The 20,951-nt window shown below is 43.6% G+C and overlaps 2 protein-coding genes across 2 annotated transcripts; both read left to right on the top strand.

Moving 5' to 3' along the window:
* The first annotated feature begins 1,857 nt into the window (after nt 1-1,857).
* On the top strand, nt 1,858-4,235 carry LOC135703980 (kanadaptin). Its single transcript, XM_065225336.1, has 2 exons — nt 1,858-3,092; nt 3,163-4,235. Exons 1-2 carry the CDS (start codon nt 1,997-1,999, stop codon nt 4,185-4,187), a joined length of 2,121 nt encoding a protein of 706 aa, XP_065081408.1. The 5' UTR covers nt 1,858-1,996; the 3' UTR covers nt 4,188-4,235.
* Nucleotides 4,236-13,647: 9,412 nt separating this feature from the next.
* LOC135703978 (uncharacterized) lies at nt 13,648-16,636 on the top strand. Its single transcript, XM_065225335.1, has 5 exons — nt 13,648-13,693; nt 13,757-15,160; nt 15,223-15,850; nt 15,922-16,353; nt 16,419-16,636. Exons 1-4 carry the CDS (start codon nt 13,658-13,660, stop codon nt 16,002-16,004), a joined length of 2,151 nt encoding a protein of 716 aa, XP_065081407.1. The 5' UTR covers nt 13,648-13,657; the 3' UTR covers nt 16,005-16,353; nt 16,419-16,636.
* The last annotated feature ends 4,315 nt before the right edge of the window (nt 16,637-20,951 follow it).

Raw genomic sequence — 20,951 nt, 5'->3', positions numbered from 1 at the left:
GTTTGTGGTGTTAGTGAATATCCGAGGAAAATACATAACAAATCGATGTCAAACTCATTTTGACAGATCTACTTTCATACATTTTTTAGGTTAGCCAGAGGAAAATAATAAACAACTTTACACGGCGTTGATCCCGCTAGTGTGCGTGCGTTAAACGTCACTAATCTCTATACTAAGTTTGCATTCTCTCCCTTTATATAGCGACCATTGCGTCGGCACGGAGAGTTGCGATTTAGCGTAACTTTTATATTGCTGATTGCATCTGAAACTGGACTGTCCCAAAAATGCAAAAAGTGTGATAAGTGCACGTTTCCGTCAAATCGTTTTGATGTCTTCGGAGCACTTATTGCCTCGCTTATTGCTATATATTAATTATATGATTTGAGTAGTAGCTATACTGAAGATCCGAGAGATGTCGCCCCTTCAGTGGTAGGAAAATCATTTTTGCAGTATGGAGAATATCAGAAAATCCACGATTTGTGTCTAAACATGCTTTCACAGAAGGAAACAAATAAACGAGTGTTTACCTTATCACCATAGTAACATAGAGGTAACTCTAAGACTACTGGGTCCCGAAGAAAATCATTATTATTTTTGGCTCACTCAGTACCAGAACAACGGTCCCAAGCAGTCCCAAGCTATTTCACTCACCCCTGCATGTTCTGCATGAATCCACACAGCCCTGATGTTATCTGTCAAACTTTCATAGCGAATCAAAACAAACATAGTGTAGTAATAAAATTTCAACTAGAATAGGGTACGTTAATCGTTTGCTTGGGACCAATAGGCTACTAAAGTGGTGAGCCAATTTAAAATCGTTAGTTTCGTATTGATTGTTGATAGTAATGTACTCGTGCAATTTTTGTGCATCTAAAACTGCCCATAAAGACGATAATGAATAAAAACTGAAAATTTTCATGCATTTCTAAATGGTTTCCTACCATTCCCATACATTCGAAGGGACTGGCCCTCTGGATGTGGCTGATGTCAAAAACAACAAAACATGATTAATTCTCGATGAACATTTCAAATGGTCCTATCTGCTTTGATCGATTCTCTTCATCGACTTTCTCTTTCATCAATAACTCAGCTGCAAAACCTTTCCCAGTTGTATTTGACGTTTTGGACGCTAGATAAGAACCTCCTTTATCAAACTATGTGGTAGAATTAACGCGAAATCTGTTTGCATAGCAGTGGTTATGAAAGGAGAAAGTCGATGAAGAGAATCGATCAAAGCAGATAGGACCATTTGAAATGTTCATCGAGATATGACTTGAGTCATGCATAGACGAGTGCACGGATGGATTTAAGTTCACTCATTCGACAAAAAGTGACACAACAGCGGGGCCCTGTTTACTAAAAATGAACACATGTGTTCATTTTTAGTAAACAGGACCCCGCTATTGTGTCACTTTTTGTCGAGTGAGTGAACTTAAATCCATCCGTGCACTCGTCTATTGACGAGTGCACGGATGGATTTGAGTTCACTCACTCCACAAAAAGTGACACAACAGCGGGGCCCTGTTTACTGAAAATGAACACATATGTGTTCATTTTTAGTAAACAGGGCCCCGCTGTTGTGTCACTTTTTGTCGAGTGAGTGAACTCAAATCCATCCGTGCACTCGTCAATGGATGCATGTCGATGTTGTTCATTTGCCAACTTGTCACTCTCAACACTGTTTACCCATTTTTGGGTAGGTTCAGTTTTGACCGATCTGGGTGGATTGTACCCAAATTTGGGTTAGTATTGAAAAGGCGTGTACACTGGTTCATTCTTTCTCTCCACACAGATTTTCAAACTTTGTGTAGAGTTCAGAAACGTTTGTCAGACAGAAATCAAAACAACGGATACTTCGCAGTTTGTGCAGTTTATCCCGATCCAGTGAAGATAATCTTTTAAGTGAATTTAAAATAATTAGTAATGCATTAGTGGTGCAGGTTGGAATTATAGTTTCTTTCAACAAACGAGTGCATTTGAAAACAGTATCATCAGAATGACGGACGAAGAATCCACGTTCAAAAAGCCGTCGATCGATTTGAAGCTGCTCAGCAAAAGTCGCAAAGGGGAACTTCCGGCCTCTGCTTGCACTGCGAATGTGCAGGTTCCTTCCTCTTCGGAGGACCCACCGGTTCAGGACAAGGAACAACAGTTAGCGAGCGATCCAAACGAAATTCCACCCATTCCCTACAAAGAACCAGCATGGTCGCGGAAGTGTGACAGCTCCTTGAACTACAGCTTTGAGGTGCTAAAGAATGGTGTAATTATTGAACATGTTCAGCAACTGCAGAACAAAGCGCATTGGTTGTTTGGTCGGTTGCCGAATTGTGACATTAATATGGCTCATCCCACCATATCCCGGTACCATGCCATTCTACAATACAAGAGTGTTGTAGGGGAAACGAAGGATAACTCCGATGGCGAGGAAGAGAAGGGAGACAAACGGCAACATGTTACGATCGAGCCGGGATGGTATTTGTATGATCTCAATAGCACACATGGAACGTTCCTGAATAAACAACGTTTGAAGCCGAGGACCTACGTTAGGGTGATGGTTGGGTACATGATAAAGCTGGGGTCGAGCTCGCGAACGTATATTCTGCAAGGACCACCAGAGGACGAAGATGAAGCGTCTGCAATGACCATCACAGAGATGAAGGAAACACGACAGAAGCAGGAAAAACTCCGTGCGGAAATGGCAGAGATCGAACGGCAGGAGAAGGAACGCATCGACAAGTTGAAGGAAGAAGAAGGTGTCAATTGGGGAATGGCTGAGGATGCCGATGAGGAAACTGATCTCGCTCACAATCCATTTGCTGTAACAAACAATGAGGAACTATTTTTGGATGATCCAAAGAAGACGTTGCGCGGGTACTTCGAAAGGGAAGGTCACGATTTGGATTACAAGCTGGAGGAACTATCGGTTGGGAACTATGTCTGCAAGGTGGAACTCCCGGTAGACGATGACTTCGGGCGACCAGTTGTGGCAGAGGTAACCCACAAGGGGAAAAAGAAGGAAGTAGTTGTGCAATGTGCACTGGAGGCCTGCCGCATATTGGATCGGTATGGATTGCTCCGCCAGGCGACCCATGGTAAGCGCAAAACACAATCCTAGTTTTTTTAGGCTTTTTTTTTTTTCTAAATATTTGTTCTCGTCTACAGAGCCTCGACGTCGACACAAGAAGACATCCGATTCCGACGACGATGACGATTTCCTAGACCGTACTGGAGACGTTGAACGACGTCGCCAGAGAAAGCAAGCCAAGCAATCTCCAGAAGTACACACGTATGAACATCTGATCAGACGTGAGGCAGATCTCCTAGAGCGTCTCGAAGAAATTGAAGGCAAAATTCAACAACGGCAAATGATCGAAAAAGGAACTTGTTTGCCGGAAAACGACGACGATGTCGATGATTTTCTGACAAAGTTGTCGGAAGATAAACCGTACGATAAGTTTGAAGTCCGTCGGCTTCGATCAGAAAAGGATAGGCTTCTGAAGGAACATGAAATGCTTCAGAAGCTCATTAAGATAGCAAAACCGTATGATCTCCCAACTATGAGTCAGGATCCATCAGGTTCTACAAGTAGCAAGGAGCAATTTAAGAAAAAGATGATGCCTCTATTTGGCAAACGTAACAAACTGAGTAAGACGTTCGGAATCAAAAAATCCGTAGTTAAAGTCGGTGGCTTTACAAGTTCCCATGGTGAGGAAGTCGAAGAAGACGAGGATGAAGGTGAAGAGAAGAAAGAAGAGCCCAAGGAGGAACGGAAACTAGTGCAACCCGAGGCGCCAAAGGTGCCCAAAAAAGTGCAAGGTCCATCCTTCAATCCAGAACTGCTTGAACAGCATCTAAAAAAAGCGGAGACCGTTCAGAAGCCTGCAGAAGACAGTCTGATCGTAACAACCGAAACCGTACCTAAGGAAGAGGTTGCAGATGCTACTCCGGGACGAGAAGATAGCGACAAGAAGCGTAAAAGTGAAACGGAATGTGAGGATCCTGCAACTTCGTCGTCGTCTGGTAAGAAGAAACGCAATCGAAACCGCGGCAGGGAACGGAATCGAGATAACGTCGACTTCGATGATGCTGACGAATTGCAGAGCGAAGAGAAGAATATCGAGTGGGTTCCACCGCAGAACCAAACCGGAGACGGTAGGACCTCGCTAAACGAAAAGTTCGGCTATTAGAGAGAGGAACGCGGATGTGAGGGGAAAGTTGGTTGGCATTCAGCAGCGAATGGGTACGTACAATAAATAACCTTCAATCTGAATTATCTGGAAACGCTATTTCGATGACTGCCTAATTCGCGTGGAGCCGCACTTGGAGCTGGGGTAAAAAGGTTCTACCTGCAGGGTATCGTAGACTAAATTATTTACAATTATACTTATATTTACGATTAGGTAGCCTTACTTGTCTTTGAATCAAGCTTGCAAATGCTCATTACAGCTAAAATGCTATTTTTCGGATTTATGAAGCTATGAGATATTTTAATGATTATTATTATTTACAAGATGCAAGAACAGAAGGTAAAGTATGTGTATGACACATAAAACATGTCAATTTAGCTTTCAGAGGGTCATAATAGCGATTAGCTGTAACGATGAGCAACGCGATGAGCGAGCAATCAGCGATCATAAAATCGCTAGTTGTGACCTTCTGAAAGCAAAATTGACAAATTTTATATGTCATATACAAACTTTACTACCTCTTCTTGCATCTTACAAATAAAAATTATCATTATAGTATCCCATTGTTTCATAATACCGAAAAATAGCATTTTAGCTGTAATGAGCAATTGCAAGCCTGCTTTGAATAATAATAATGTTTCCTCTACCAGCTAGCATTGTTATTTTGGAGAGGTAAGATTTCATTCGCGAGAAATTGACGGCTAAAGTCATTGTTTACAAAAGCAATTACGCCCTTTGAAATGTTGGCACTGAATTGTTTTCTAGTAGAATTTATAGGTTTTATTAAAATTGAATTAGCTCTATAAGTATCTTTGCCAACGTCCGTACTATTCGATGTCTGATAGAAGCCCCCAAAAGATATCCCGGTAAAAATACAGTCACTGTGAGGCAAACGGATCCATTGTTCCCGAGTGGATGAAACAGAAGCCGTGCAGGCCGTGTCAACGGGAAGGATGGGACTTGTCCTATGAAGATCAAATTAGTATAGTAACACAATGGAAGCTATAAACGGTTGCTTGTCGATACACTGTCGGGTCGGTTCAAAATACATTGCAACGAAGATGACTGTCCCACAATGCGCTGATTCATCCGGTTACAACTGTGGTCGCCATAAACGCGCACATTAAGACCAGCAGCACGATGATGTTCCGGATGATTCCAGTGTGATTAATTGCGGAGAAATATCGCAATTCAAGCTGAACATTGCATTAGGTTCTAAGTAACATTGATCGATTCTTTTCATCGACTTTCTCTTTCGTTTATAACTTGAGCACATAACCGTTTCTTGATCTGGTTGACGTATTAGATGCTACTTAAAAGCTTCTTTTATCGATCTGTGAGCTGAAAATAAGTGGGAATGTCTTTACATGGCCGTGGGGATGCAAAGAGAAAGTCGACGAAGAGAATCTGTCAATGTTACTTAGGACCTAATGCAATGTTCAGCTTGAATTGTCGGAGCCTCCATAACATAAATTGAAAACGAATTGGAAGATCGTCTGGGACTTGTTGGAGTGAAAGAAAAGCAGGTAGGCCCTTCGTGAAGATGTCTGCCAGTTAGTCTCCAGTAGGAATGTACTTGAGGGGGTTAGAAGGAAAGGGGTGTAAGTGACTGATCGATTCTCTTCATCGATTTTCTCTTTTGATAGCCACAGCTTTATAAACAGATTTTGCATTTTTTTGCCACATCGTTTGATAAAGGAGGTTTTCATCCAGCATGCAGAATGGCACACGAATCAAGGAATGTGTTTGCAGCTGAATTATTATCAACTAAATAGAGAGTCGATGAAGAGAATCGATCAGTCACTTACATCCCTTCCTTCTAACCCCCCTCACTTCAATCTGATGACATCGTTCTGTATACATTCCCTGATGAAGTTGTACCGAATATCTAGAAGCTTCATCCGTTTCTGGTCCCGGTTTGCTTGTGAAATGCAGATCGGCGAAGAGCAGCAACACGGAACCTGTCACGTCACGTCAGTTAAGGGACTGAACTTGCTCGATCTGGACTTCATGAACGCTTTCGATGTTTGGGCGAAGCCGTTGACCACCATCTGCAACCAGGTAAATTGTTCCAATTCATTCGATTCAGCCAACTGGTACTTCACCCGTTTTCCCGAAGTTTTCAGTGATTCCCTCGGACATTGCACGAAAACGAAGGTGAAACTCTACCTGAAACCCGAAGCGCAACCGGTCTTCAGGCCGAAACGACCGGTACCATTCCATGCAGTGCCCAAAGTTGACGAAGAATTAGACAGATTGCAACGGCTAAACATCATCCAGCCTGTGGATTTTTCTGACTGGGCTGCCTCAATTGTCTCGGTTAGGAAAAATTCGAGTCTGCGCCGACTACTCTACAGGGTTGAAAGTGGTACTCGAACCACATCACTTTCCGCTACCAACACCCGAAGACATTTTCTCCAAGCTGTCGGGAAGCAAAGTGTTCAGCATTATTGATTTATCAGATGCCTATCTCCAAGTCGAGGTTGCGATGACTTAAAACGGATGCTAGCCATCAACACCCACCGTGGGCTATTTCAATTCAACCGCCTGCCGCCTGGTGTGAAATCGACATCTGGAGCCTTCCAGCAGCAGCAAGAACAGAGAAGAACATGATCGTATATTGGAGACGCTATTTACTCGCATCCAAGAGTATGGATTCCGTCCACGACCGGAAAAGTGCAACTTCTACAAAGAAGAAATCCGGTACCTAGGTTTCCTCATCAATGCCAACGGTATAAAACCGGATCCTGAAAAGGTAGCTTCAATAGCCAAAATGCCGGAACCGAAAGACGTCAGCGAACTCCGTTCTTTTCTCGGAGCGGCAAATTTCTACTGAAAGTTCGTCCGAGAAATCCACCGGATCCGGCACCCGCTAGATGATCTTCTCAAAAAGGACAGGAAGTTTGTATGGAGTGACCAGTGTCAGAAAGCTTTCGACAGCATCAAAAATGTGTTGCAATCAGACTTGTTGCTTACGCATTATAACCCAAACATCGAGCTAATCGTAGCGGGTGATGCTTCGAAGACCGGTATAGGTGCCATCATTATGCATCGTTTTCCGGATGGGCAGATCAAAGCGATAGCAAACGCCTCGAAAACATTGACCAGCACCGAACAGAACTACAGCCAGGCAGGCTTGCAATTGCTCATTACAGCTAAAATGCTATTTTTTGTAATTATGAAACAATGAGATACTATAATGATAATTTTTATTTGTAAGATGCAAGAAGAGGTGGTAAAGTTTGTGTATGACACATAAAATTTGTCAATTTTGCTTTTAGAAGGTCACAACTAGTGATTTTATGATCGCTGATTGCTCGCTCATCGCATTGCTCATCGTTACAGCTAATCGCTAGTTGTGACCTACTGAAAGCAAAATTGACAAATTTTATGTGTCATACACAAACTTTACCACCTCTTCTTGCATCTTACAAATAAAAATTATCATTATAGTATCTCATTGTTTCATAATTACGAAAAATAGCATTTTAGCTGTAATGAGCAATTGCAAGCCTGCAGCCAGGTATAAAAATAAGCGTTGGCGCTGCTTTTTGCAGTAACGAAATTTCGTCGAATGCTGCTGGGACGAAAATTCACGCTACAGACAGATCATCAACCTTTACTCAAAGTTTTCGGATCGAAAAAAGGTATTCCACTACACACTGCAAATCGTCTTCAACGGTGGGCATTATTACTGATTGGATTTGACTTCAACGTGGTATACATGACAATGGAAGACTTTGGATATGCGGATGTACTCTCTCGGCTAATAAGCAACCATCAAAAACCCGAGGAAGAGTACGTTGTTGCCACCGTTAGTCTGGAAGAAGAAGTAAACGCAAGCCTGGAGGAATGTCTTACATCGCTGCCTGTGAACTTCAAGATGGTCAGGACAGCAACAAAGAAGGACGGCCTACTGCAACAAGTCATACAATACATTGACGGATGTTATCCGAACAGCAGCATTATCGCAGATCAAAACCTGAAAGCCTTCCATACTCGACGCGAGTCTTTGTCAGTAGTCAATAGACGCATCATGATGAACGACCGTGTAGTGATACCAGAATGTTACAAGCAACGCATTCTAAAGCAGCTTAATCGTGGTCACCAAGGCATGGAAAGGATGAAAGCCATCGCTCGCAGTGCAGTGTACGTCGATAATGATATTGAGGATCTGGTTCGTCGGTGTTGCATTTGTGCCAGCACAGCAAAATCTCCGGTACATTATCAACCTCAACCGTGGCCAAGAGCAGACGGTCCATGGAAGAGAATCCGTCTAGACTACGCAGGGCCATTTGACGGAATGAACTACTTAGTCATAGTGGACTCATATTCGAAATGGCCAGAAATTTTTCAAACACGCTTGACGACAGCAGCTGTCACGATCAGATTTCTTCAGGAAACTTTTGCCAGATTCGGTATTCCGGAGACCATTGTCACAGACAACGGAACACAGTTCTGTAGTGCTGAATTCAAGAAGATGTGTCAGCAGCTCGGAATTATCCACATTCGTACAGCGCCATATCACCCTCAGTCAAATGGCCAGGCAGAACGCTTTGTCGATATCCTAAAACGCTCATTGCACAAAATTGTTGAGGGGGAAGAAGTTCCATCAGTCGAAGCGCTCCAAACTTTTCTACAAATGTATCGTTGTACGCCCAGTGCAACACTTGCTGGGAGGTCACCTTCAGAGGAATTGCTGGGCAGGCCGATGCGTACACCATTGGATCTCTTACGACCATCAGCGTTCTCCAGTAAGTCCGATCAACAAAGTCCGAAGTCTACATCGGGTTCAACAGTCTACGCGAAGCTGTATCAGAATACGAACAAGTGGAAATGGGCTTCCGGTACTGTTCTTGAAGTCATCGGCGGAGTCAACTTCAACGTTCTGCTCGACTACCAGTCAGGTCGGAGGAAGCTTATTCGATCACACGTGAACCAGTTTCGACCTAGATGCGATGATACTTTCAAGCCATTATCAGCACCAACTCAGTTCGACATCCTAGTGGATGACTTCGAACTTAAGCAGCATTCTTCAGCACAGCAGACCGCTATACAACAGAATATGAGATCGACTGAACCGGAACAAGTTAACATTAGCCAGCATCAGGATGACAGTTCAGACGACGACGAATTCTTCGAGACTGGTTCATCGATCTCCAATCAACCACCAGTTTCGCCATCAACATCGAAGTCTCCCATACCAGCCAGAAACTGTACGATTACTAAAAATAAAGAGTTCTGATTATTTTGATGATTAACATGCAAAGTAGTAGTTAAAGTTATTGAAAACATAGCAATGATAAATGGAAAAATGCAAAAGTTGTTCCAATTTTGAAGCCGGATAAAAATCCAGCTGAAGCTTCTAGCTACCGTCCAATAAGTTTGCTTTCTTCAATAAGTGAACTTTTTGAAAACATAATTTTAAATAGAATGATGCTTCACATCAATACGAACTCATTTTTTGCAGATGAGCAGTTTGGATTTCGCAATGGGCATTCAACTACTCATCAACTCTTAAGAGTTACCAATTTAATTCGTTCAAACAAATCTGAAGGCCACTCAACTGGAGTTGCTCTTCCAGACATAGAAAAAGCATTCGACAGTGTTTGGCATGAAGGTTTGATTGCTAAATTGAAAAAGTTTAATTTTCCACTTTACATTATGAAATTAGTTCAAAATTATTTAACTGACAGAACTCTGCAGGTAAATTATCAAAATTCCAAATCTAATCGACTACCTATTAGAGCAGGAGTTCCTAAGGGTAGCATTCTAGGGCCTATATTGTATAACATTTTCACTTCGGATCTCCCTGATTTGCCTCAGGGTTGCCACAAATCTTTGTTCGCTGATGACACAGGTATTTCCACTAAAGGAAGAAGTCTCCGTGTTATTTGCAGCAGACTGCAGAAAAGTTTAGATATTTTTTCTTCTTATTTACAAAAATGGAAGATTTCTCCCAACGCTTCCAAAACTCAACTTATAATATTTCCACATAAGCCTAGAGCTTCCTTTTTTAAACCTAGTAGTAGTCACATAGTGATTATGAACGGAGTTCCAATTTCCTGGTCAAACCAAGTGAAATATCTTGGATTAATACTTGACCAAAAATTAACTTTTAAAGATCACATTGACCCATTCGAAAACCCGGTAAACCCGCGTCGGATCATAACTCGTACCGTCCCATCGCGATGCTGTCCTGCATACGGAAATTGTTGGAGAAAATGATTCTTTTTCGTCTAGACAAATGGGTCGAGTCGAATGGTTTACTTTCAGATACGCAATTTGGATTTCGGAGAGGCAAGGGAACGAGCGACTGTCTTGCGTTGCTTTCAACTGAAATTCAACTGGCCTATGCGCAAAAACAGCAAATGGGTTCAGTTTTCTTGGACATTAAGGGGGCTTTTGATTCTGTTTGTATCGATGTCCTTTCGGATAAACTCCACGATAGTGGGCTTTCACCAATTATGAACAACTATTTGAGCAACTTGTTGTCTGAGAAATATATGAGCTTTTCTCATGGAAACTCGACAACTTCACGAATTAGTTACATGGGTCTCTCCCAGGGCTCATGTTTAAGCCCCCTTCTTTATAATTTTTACGTTAAAGACATTGATGGTTGTCTTGATGAAAATTGCTCGCTAAGGCAGCTTGCAGATGACGGCGTTGTGTCCGTTATAGGGCCAAGTGCACCGGACCTGCAAGGACCATTGCAAGATACCTTAGACAATTTGTCTACTTGGGCTATGAAGCTGGGTATCGAATTCTCTCCGGAGAAAACTGAGTTGGTTGTTTTTTCTAGGAAGCATCATCCTGCACAGTTACAGCTTCAACTAAAGGGTAGAACAATCACTCAAAGTATATCTTTCAAGTATTTAGGTGTCTGGTTCGATTCCAAATGCACATGGGGAAAACATATTGCGTATCTAAAACAAAAATGCCAACAAAGAATCAATTTTCTTCGTGCAATTACCGGAACTTGGTGGGGAGCACACCCGGAAGATCTTATCAGGTTGTATCGAACAACCATCCTGTCGGTTCTAGAGTACGGTAGCTTCTGCTTTCAATCCGCGGCGAAAACACATATCTTGAAGCTGCAACGAGTTCAATACCGTTGCCTCCGAATCGCGCTTGGCTGTCTGCACTCGACGCATACGATGAGCCTCGAAGTACTCGCGGGTGTTCTCCCACTGACAGATCGTTTCGCTGAGCTGTCTTTCCGGTTCCTCATCCGTTGTGAAGTATTGAATCCTTTGGTAATAGAACACTTTGAGAAGCTGCTCGACCAAAATCCTCAAACAAGATTCATGAGTTTGTACTATGAGTACATGACGCTGGAGGTTGGTTCTTCTTCATTAATCTCCAATCGTTATTGCTTTCAAGCCTTCTATAGTTCCTCTGTAAATTTTGATCTGACCATGATGCAAGAAATCCATGGAATACCAGATCACCATCGGTCGATGGTTGTTCCCTCAATTTTTGCAATCAAGTACCACCATGTAAGTAACGATAAAAGATTTTTCACAGATGGGTCAACCATAAATGCTTCCACTGGATTTGGTGTATTTAATCAATTTCATAGCGCCTCCTATAAACTGCAGAAACCATGCTCCGTATACGTTGCGGAACTCGCAGCTATATTCTACGCAGTAGAGCGAATTGCCTCACTACCTTCTGACCATTATTTCATTTTTACAGATAGTCTTAGCTCATTGGAGGCTATTCGTTCAATGAGGCCGATGAAGCACTCCTCGTATTTCCTGCCTGAAATACGAACTAAACTGAGTGCTTTATCTAACTGCTCCTATACTATCACCTTAGCTTGGGTCCCATCTCATTGCTCAATTCCGGGTAATGAGAAAGCGGACTCATTGGCTAAGGTGGGCGCCACTGCTCGCCAGCAAGTCCTCATCACTTGGCAACAAAAATTGAATGATGGTGAATTGGGAAGATGGTTACATTCTATTCTCCCACAGGTGTCGAACAAACCATGGTTCAAAGGGTTGGACATGAGCCGCGACTTTATACGCGTTATATCAAGGCTTATGTCCAATCACTGCTCGTTAGACTCACACTTCTATCGAATTGGGCTCTCAGGCAGCAATTTATGTGCGTGTGGCAGTGGTTATCACGATATCATCGGTGTACCCCCATGTTTGTCTTTTTCATCAGAGTGTCGCTTAGTTCGAGATCAAGAGCACATTGCTCTCCAAACCTTGTGTTCACAATCCCTACCCTGCCATCCATTTGTTACAATTTGTCACCCCTAATCTCGAGATAGCCGCGAGTAATCGGCCCCGCTTTACTAACGTTAGTTTTAAGTAATTTTGTAATCTAATCAATGAATATTGGCTCCGCAAAGCTATAGCAAATGAGCCTGGAAAAATAAACGCATTATAAAAAAAATAAAGAGTTAAAAAAAATGTGTATTTTATTTTGGAATGTCCTGATGTCTTCCTTGTTCTTTATTTCCAAAAAGAGCTTCATGTCGTCGGCATAAATTAAAACTTACCCCCCCCCCCCCTCTCCCCCCTATAGTCACGTTTTTCCTATACCTAATGAATTGCTTGTCACAAAATATTAGACCCCACCTAGAGCGTGACATAATATATGCATCAACCCATAGTATAAACAAAAGGGGGCCTAGATGGAACTGCGAGACAAATTCGAATAAATGTGTACTAGTTGAACGACCTTTGAAGAAACCCTTTTGCATGTTAGTGATTCTGTTTTTGATTAATAATAATAATATTTTTTCATTAACGATTGCTTCAAAAATCCTTGGAATGCAAGAGATAATGGCAATCCCACGGTAATTACGTATGTCAGATTTCCGCCGTTAAAATGCGCCAGTGTTTCTACGAGCAGTCTTGTAAGCGGTCACGGTAGTCGACACATTTTCTGTGATAATTGACTGCCTTTGCCTCCGACACTTGCAAAGCAAGCTATCATAGTACAGTACCAAACTAAAACGTCGTATGACAGGCTCTGTCATACGACACTGTCGCCGAAGACCGTCACGAATGTATGTATTTTAGTTTTTCTCATAATAAGAGCTGCTGATGGTGTGCTTGTGTGAATTCTGAAAATAGCAAGCAATGATGTCCTAGCAATAATATTTCTGATCAGAAATGGTTTGATTTAAACCAAATTGAGGAATTACAACGAAATCACACATGTCATATGATAGCTATTTTGATAATTTTCTTTTAGCTCGAATGTTATTCTACCGCTCGTGTTGTGTGAGAGAGACGACGGTAGAGCATGAGTGTTCAAATACAAACAGACTGTCACGCACGACAACGAAGCGAGTGTAGTAAAAAACGTCAACTGTTTCAACCCCTGTCTACGAGAGTCCATTGCTCTACAAGAATACTAGATTTAACCATAGTAGTCGACGATATCCGCCGTCACACTTCAGTCACTTTGTAACCCTATCAGAAGCACCTCATTGCAAGGACAAAATTACGATGAAACTTCCATGCCATACAAATCCCAACGCAGAGGTAAATTGGTCTTGAACCATATTTTGAATTCATTATTAAAGACCATTGTAAAATATGTTCCAGAATGACTGCGTCCTTGCCGCTTGGAAGCTGTGCGATCGCATCCGGCATGCACTGGACGCAAATCAAGCCTTCCAGCTGAGAAAGTCGTTTCAAGGCCACGATCTATGCTCCACCGGTTACGTTCCAGGTTGCCAGTTTGCCAACATTCTTAGCTGTGCCCTGAAAGGATGTCTCAGCGATAACGACATTTGTCGGCTGGCAGACTACTTCAAAACTCCGGATATGGCAGGAGTGGCTTACGGACAGTTTTTAGACGTTGTAACAGGAGAAGATGACGGATTCACTGCTGCAGGAAGGTCGAAGCAGGTCCTTTCAAGCCACGAACACCGTCGATTATCTTTACTGCTGATGGAAATTGCTCAAGCTTTGCGTTTTCGCGAACAGGTTCTGAGGCCTTACTTCGAAGACTATGATCTGATTGCTCGGAAGGGGGGATCAGTAACGATTGCTTACTTCAAGCGTGTTTTGTACTTCTTGGGAATTGCCCTGCGACAATCGGAGTGCGAGCTTCTAACTAAGCGCTTTGGGTTTGACAATTATAAATTGGACTATGAAGCGTTTGTCGAAGAGATTGACCAACTTTTGCGATATCTGGATGCGCAAGGTCCTATTGATCGTCAATGTAATGAAGAAGTTCCATCGAAGGTTATTGCCGTGGAGCTTCCGAAGGTTGTAAGGCCAGAAGTCGGTAAAGTGAGGTTGGAGGACGTTTTGCAGAAAAATACAGCTTATCACTCTTGCTTGGAACCTTCGCGAGAGGAGAGGAACTTCCGTATGTTGATGCTACGCATCCAGGGTCACATTTGGGAGAACCGTGTCCGAATTCGCGAATTCTTCGAACAATACGACCTGCATGGTTGGGGTTGGATAAGCCGAAGTCAGTTCATCCGATCGATGGATGCGGTTGGGTTATCCGGCTTACATCGGCTACCGTTAACGGCTAATGAGGTTAGAACCATCTGTCATCGGTATCAGCATCCTACGAACGGGAACCGGATCCGCTGGGACCGTTTCACAGATGATATCGACGAGGTGTTCACCATTAAGAACTTGGACAAGGGACCATACCGAGAGGTTGCATCTCCACCAGAAGAGGTTCAAAATTTGCAACGAGAAAGTAGGATGGATTCATCGCATCAAGAGCTAGCGCAGGATGTTGTCAACTGTATTCGTACATTGGTTGAGTCTAGACGAGTTTTGATAAGACCTGTGTTCAATGATTTCGATCCACACCGCAACCGGCACGTGTCTCGCAGTCAGGTTGGCGAAGCACTTTCAATGGCAGGTATTTTTATAACCGAAGATCAGCGATACGCATTGGAGCAGCGCTACTCTGACGACTTGGGTTTCAACTATGTGGAATTTCTCGGTGATGTTGATCCTATGCCCAAAGCTACTTCGGCTGTAAGTTTCAGGTAAATGCATACATATTCGAGAAGAACTTGACAGTTTATTCGTTATTGCAGTATGAAGACCTGCAGAGCCGGTTGGCTGCACAGAATGCGCAGAGCCTCCATAAACCAGATGAGTTCGAGCATGACATTGTCCGAGTTCTGGCCAAGGTCAAGGGTCAAGTAGTACGTAGAAAGCTGCGTACCATAGACTACATGCGTGGCTTCGATCCGCTCAACCATTTCCGCATCACAAAGGACCAATTCGAACGTGGATTATCCACAGCAAGGATCGATCTTACACCAACGGAAGTTTGCACTCTCGCGAACATGTTCAAAACGCCGCTGCAGGATACGATCAACTACAAGCGACTATGCGACACGATTGCTGAAGTTGACTATCAGCGTAATCTTGAGAAAGCACCCCTTTTGGTTCCGCTACAGCATTTCCCCTCGGAAGATGGTCCACATAACCACCTGAACTTTGAGGAGCGAACCATCGTATCCCGGACACTTCAAAAGCTTACACGATATGCTGACGTAGTGTCCAACTTGAGCTCACTGCTGCAGGATTTTGACCGTAACCAGTTGGGACTGGTCAATCATAATCAGCTTATACGGGCATTGGCCACACGTGATCTACATACCACTATCTCGAGTCGTGAATTTGAAGTACTTTGCAAGTGTTTCTGCGTAGAAAAAGGTACATCGGTCTCTTCATTCATAATGTTCAAGTGATTCACCATTTTTAACCTATTTTCTACTTGATGTTAGGTTACAGACAAGAAATAAATTACCGCGCACTCCTAACGGCGTTGGATTACCTTTATGCCAATAGAGAAAATCACCCTTTCTGAAGTGTCAAGCGTGGGTACGATAGTGATCTGAAGTGTGTAAACATGTTCTACAAATTCAATTACTATAAATTGTTGAGGTGCGTAATAAAATCGATCAGTGCATAAACGAACAACGCTCACGGAGAAAATCGAGGCTCAACTCATTCAGAATTAAACAGATTATGGCAGTTTTAAAAGTCGGTTTTTTATTTGCAAGCCTGTTCGTGTTGATTCAAGCACAAGCAAATTGTGAACTGGAACAATGTCCGGTTTACGGTGAAACGGAGATTGAACACGTGTTGACGCTACTTCCGGTACCGTGGAATTGTAGCGAGTACGTCATGTGTAGCAGAGGAGTGCAGCATATTAGGTGAGGATTAAATTAAATGAACTTGTTCTCTTTTGTTTTCCAATGATACTTCCTTCGTTTCACAGGCCTTGCCCGCCGGGATTGCACTTTATACCCAGTTTGCACGTCTGTGAGTTCCCGGATCGCGCTACCTGTATTGAGACTTGCTCCAGTTCTACCGTTGATTTGGGCGATAAATAGAGTGAATTCGGATAGCGAAACGAGTTTTGTGCTTAATTTTGAAGTGGTTCTTTATCTGTAACTTGATAAGTAGGGGAAATGGTCTTGAAATAAAAACACACGATGTGTACTGTTACGCAGTCAATCAACTAATAAAAATGTATTTCCTGTTCCTGTTACAAAACGCTCTCGTTTCACTTTCGATTTTATCCTCGACGGTTGTCACACTGCGTGTTGCCAGTTTCAGCATAAGGTGTACGCCATCACTCCTTCTCAACGACCCATTCGCATGCCAATCCGTTCACGTAATATCTCCAGCTTGACCCGTGCCAACGGCTTAGTCAGCGCGTCCGCTAACATGTCTTCTGATGGACAGTAGACGACGTCAATTTTCTTCTGCTCAGCCATGTCACGAACGAAGTGGCATCTGGTGTCCACGTGCTTGGACCGTTTAGTTCCTCCGTCTTGCTTCAGTAGTTTAATGCAGCTCTGATTTTCCTCGTGAATTTTTTAATGGCTGTCCTTCATGAGTTTTAATATCAACTGTAACTCTTGCAAACTCTCGGATAGCGATATGTATTCCGCTTCTGTTGACGAAAGCACCACACAAGCTTGTTCCGCTACCAGGTCGAAACATGTTACCAGAGTTAGACTTCGGGTGGGTAATGTTTCCGGCCCAATCAGCATCCGCATAGCCTTCAAGATCTCCTTCTCCGCCAACGTACAGTTTCAAATCACAAGTACCTACCAGGTAACGAAGCACACGTTTTGCCTCTACCCAATCGCCAGCGGTGGGTTGGCTCACCTTCCTTCCCAGAATAGACGTGCTAATAGCAATGTCTGGTCGTGTATGCACCGCTGCCGTTTTAGTTTGAAGCGAATCCTCTCCCGGGTTGCAGCCTAAGAGCTGTCAAACCGATAGTTTGAACGCCAGCTACCTACCTATGTTTGCCACCAAGCAACCTGGAAAACGACTAGGTTCAAACCCGATTTTTTTTCAAGGTTCATCAGTTTCACGCATACATTCAAGATTTTCTATTTCAAGTCACACATACCCATGTACACAACATTTCAGTTCACCCAGTTCACCGCGCGAGTGATAGTTTGAAGAAACTAACCCAGTTTCGAACCTGGTTCACCAAACTAAAACGGCATAAGTAAAGCAAACCCCCAATAAGACTTTGAAATTTGTCATTGGTTGGTAGTCTATCGCTCTCCTTTTGCTGCATGAAACCTGTGTCCATCGGGATCTTTGACGGCTTAGCATCCTGCATACCGAAACGATCCGCCAATTTCCGAATGTACGCCTTCTGACTGAGGCAATACTGATCGTTCTTCTTCTCTACCTGTATTCCAACGAACTGTTGAACATCTCCAAGTTGGGTTAGGTCGAATTCGGCTCCCAAGCGCCTGAAAATCTCATCGTACTCCTGCTGACTTGAACAAGAGACCCAACATGCACTCATCCGGAACACCACGTCAGCGAAAAGTGCGTAAGAGAATTTGCAGAAACATCACGAAAAAGTGACGCTGTCAGCAAAAGTAGGCATTTTCTATCGGCTGTGTGATATGCGCTACACTGACGGGGAAACACATTGAGCAGCATCTGTACAATATGGAGCAGTTGTTCGAAAAGTTGACGAAAGCTGGAACAAATCTAGATAGAGAGCTGAAAGTTATGATGGTCCTGCGCAGTATCCCAAAGTCCTTCAGTACCCTGACGACGGCTTTGGATTGCCGGAAGGAGGAGGAAATCACGCAGGAATTGGTGAATCAAAAAGTGATGGATGAAGTGTTGAAGCGTAGAGGAGACGAAAAAAGTGAGAAAGCGCTGCCAGAGAGTTGGACACAAGAAGAAAGATTGTCGAGTGAAACCGAAACCAGACGAAGATGTTCGGGACGATTCGAGGTCAGCCAGGAATGCACAGGCCAAAGTGGCAGCACACGCGGAAGAAGAAGAAGCTTTCGCGTTCGCGATCGGTGACTCGACTAGTGAATGGACAATCGATTCTGGTTCGTCGTGGCACATTTGTGCAAATCGTGACATTTTCGAAACCGTGAAGAAAAGAAGATTGGAAACACCCAGTGTTGTGGTGGTTGCTGACGGCCGCAAGTGTCCGGTGGAAGGCGAAGGAACGTGCCGGATCTCTTGCCTCGTTGAGGGCCAAGGTACAAAGCAAGTGTTGCTGACTCAGGTGCTTTACGTTCCAGAGATGAAGGCCAATTTGATATCCGTTGGTTGCTTGATCAGGAAGGGAGCTGAGGTAAGTTTTTCTGGTTCTGGTTGTACTATCGCTCGCGAAGGGCGAACAGCAGGCGAGGCTGTGCTTGTCGATTGCTTGTATTTACTAAGACTAGTGAGCAAACCAACAGCGGCGGTAGCGAAGAGCCATAACCCGTTGTGCATCCATGAATGGCACCGAAGACTGGGACACCGTGACCCAGAGGCCATACTGGAAATGGAGAGAAGTGGATTAGCGAACGGTATCCGTTCCAACCTTGCGGTATCCGTGCGGTGTGTTAGTGTTGCTTGAAGGGGAAGATGGCGAGGCTTCCGTTTCCGAAACAGGCAGAGCAAAAGTCGACCGCAGTGCTTGATATCATCCACAGCGACGTGTGTGGGCCTATGAATACTCCAACACCGGGAGGGTGCCGTTATTTCGTTTCAGCTGGATCTGTTTTCCTTCGCAAAAAGTCTGAGACGGAAGATTGCTTCAAACGCTTCGTGTGGATGGCCAAAACGCAGTTCGGAAGGCCACCGAAGGTGCTTCGCTCGGATCAAGGCCAATTCGTTGCAAGCGTTCTGTGCACAAGAGGGAATATTCCAGCAGTTCACTACGGCGTATACACCACAACAGAACGGTGTATCGGAGCGCAAAACTCGGGCGCTTCGGAAAAACTCACCAAGCTGGAACCAAAGGCCGTACGGATGACATTCATCGGGTATTCTTCGCAGCATAAGGGGTACCGAATGATTGATTTGAAAACGGAAAGCAGGGATGTAAGATTTCTGAAGCAGGAGCAGTTGGAGATTTTCCGTCCGACAAATCAGGCTTCGGAGGAATCAGGTAGTGTCGTTGAGTTCCCACTAACGGTGCAGAATGAAGTTGGCCCTGAAATTGATGATGAAAATGGAAATGTATTGAGTGAATATGAGGATGCAGATGAAGAAGATTTCGATGGGTTTGAAGCAAGTTCATTTTACCGTGGAGACGAGGAACAGGAACGAGGAACATCGCTGAAAATCTGCTATTTATCAATTTTATCTAGATGAACGCGTCATCAGGACAGTACTTATGGATATTTTTGGTCTCTATTGAAAATTTAGTCGATTACTGAGTTTATCTATGGGCCCAAATTAGGGAACATTTAGGCCGACATTACACCCATTTCCCCTATCTAAAGGCCCAAGCACAATGACAGCGGAAGCGGAACGGCAGCGGCAGCGGAAAAGCCCGATCTGAGTAAGCCAACTTGTTGGATTGAAAACTAGTTAGAACCAAACCGACTTGGCTCACTACTTGACTAGCCTATTGGTCCCAAGCAAATTGATTAACGTACCCCATTCTAGTCGAAATTCTAGTACTACACAATGTTTGTTTTGATTCGTTATGAAAGTTTGACAGATAAAATGAGGGGTTAGTGGATTTTCCTATGTTTCGAGGGGTGAATCGATTAGCTTGGGACCGAAGATAGTACCAGAGCTGAGCCAAAAAGTTGAACACGTTTCTTCGGGACCTACTAGTCTTAGAGTTACCTCTATGGTTGCATTCAATGTAGTTTTCAAATTAATTGAATAATAATTAGGTGTAAAAGCACTATGTAAATTTCTCTAATGTATTTTTTCTTGACCTGATCAGAGGTTTTACCAGCAGGGTATCGTAGACTAAATTAGTACGGTGGACAATTCGATTAGGCAGATCATCAAGAATACTGCTGCTGCACTCGGTTTGGCCCTGTTCCGTTTCCCGTATGCCACAGTGCGATGAAGATTTGATCCACGTAGAGTATATCAAATATTACACGCTGGGGAGGCACATCGGGAAGGGCGCGTACGGGTATGTGAAACTGAGCTACCGGAACTCGGATAGGTTGCTGGTGATATCGAAGTTTCTTACTGAAGGAGAAGCTCTTGCCGCAGTTTACGATTAAGACCGAGGAGAAGCGTAAGCGGCGGTGTTACCATAGAGGTAACTCTAAGATTAGAAGGTCCCGAAATAACGTGCTCAACTTTTTGGCTCAGCTCTGGTACTCTCTTCGGTCCCAAGCTAATCGATTCACCCCTCGAAACATATGACATACTTTCATAGCGAATCAAAACAAACATTGCGTAGTACTAGAATTTCGACTACAATGGGATACGTTAATCGTTTGCTTGGGACCAATAGGCTAGTCAAGTAGTGAGCCAATTTAAAATCGTTAGTTTCGTATTGATTGTT

This window comes from Ochlerotatus camptorhynchus, unplaced genomic scaffold (assembly GCF_037179485.1).
Source record: "Ochlerotatus camptorhynchus isolate MF236.1 unplaced genomic scaffold, CSIRO-AGI_Acam_v1.1 ptg000228l, whole genome shotgun sequence".
Taxonomy (NCBI): domain Eukaryota; kingdom Metazoa; phylum Arthropoda; class Insecta; order Diptera; family Culicidae; genus Ochlerotatus; species Ochlerotatus camptorhynchus.
This window is presented reverse-complemented; position numbering and strand designations above follow the sequence as displayed.

Coding starts and splice junctions, on each gene's coding strand:
- LOC135703978 (XM_065225335.1), top strand. CDS start 13,658: ATGAAACTTCCATGCCATACAAATCCCAACGCAGAG. Junction 13,694..13,756: donor ATACAAATCCCAACGCAGAG/GTAAATTGGTCT, acceptor AATATGTTCCAG/AATGACTGCGTCCTTGCCGC. Junction 15,851..15,921: donor GTGTTTCTGCGTAGAAAAAG/GTACATCGGTCT, acceptor ACTTGATGTTAG/GTTACAGACAAGAAATAAAT.
- LOC135703980 (XM_065225336.1), top strand. CDS start 1,997: ATGACGGACGAAGAATCCACGTTCAAAAAGCCGTCGATCGATTTGAAG. Junction 3,093..3,162: donor GCTCCGCCAGGCGACCCATG/GTAAGCGCAAAA, acceptor TCTCGTCTACAG/AGCCTCGACGTCGACACAAG.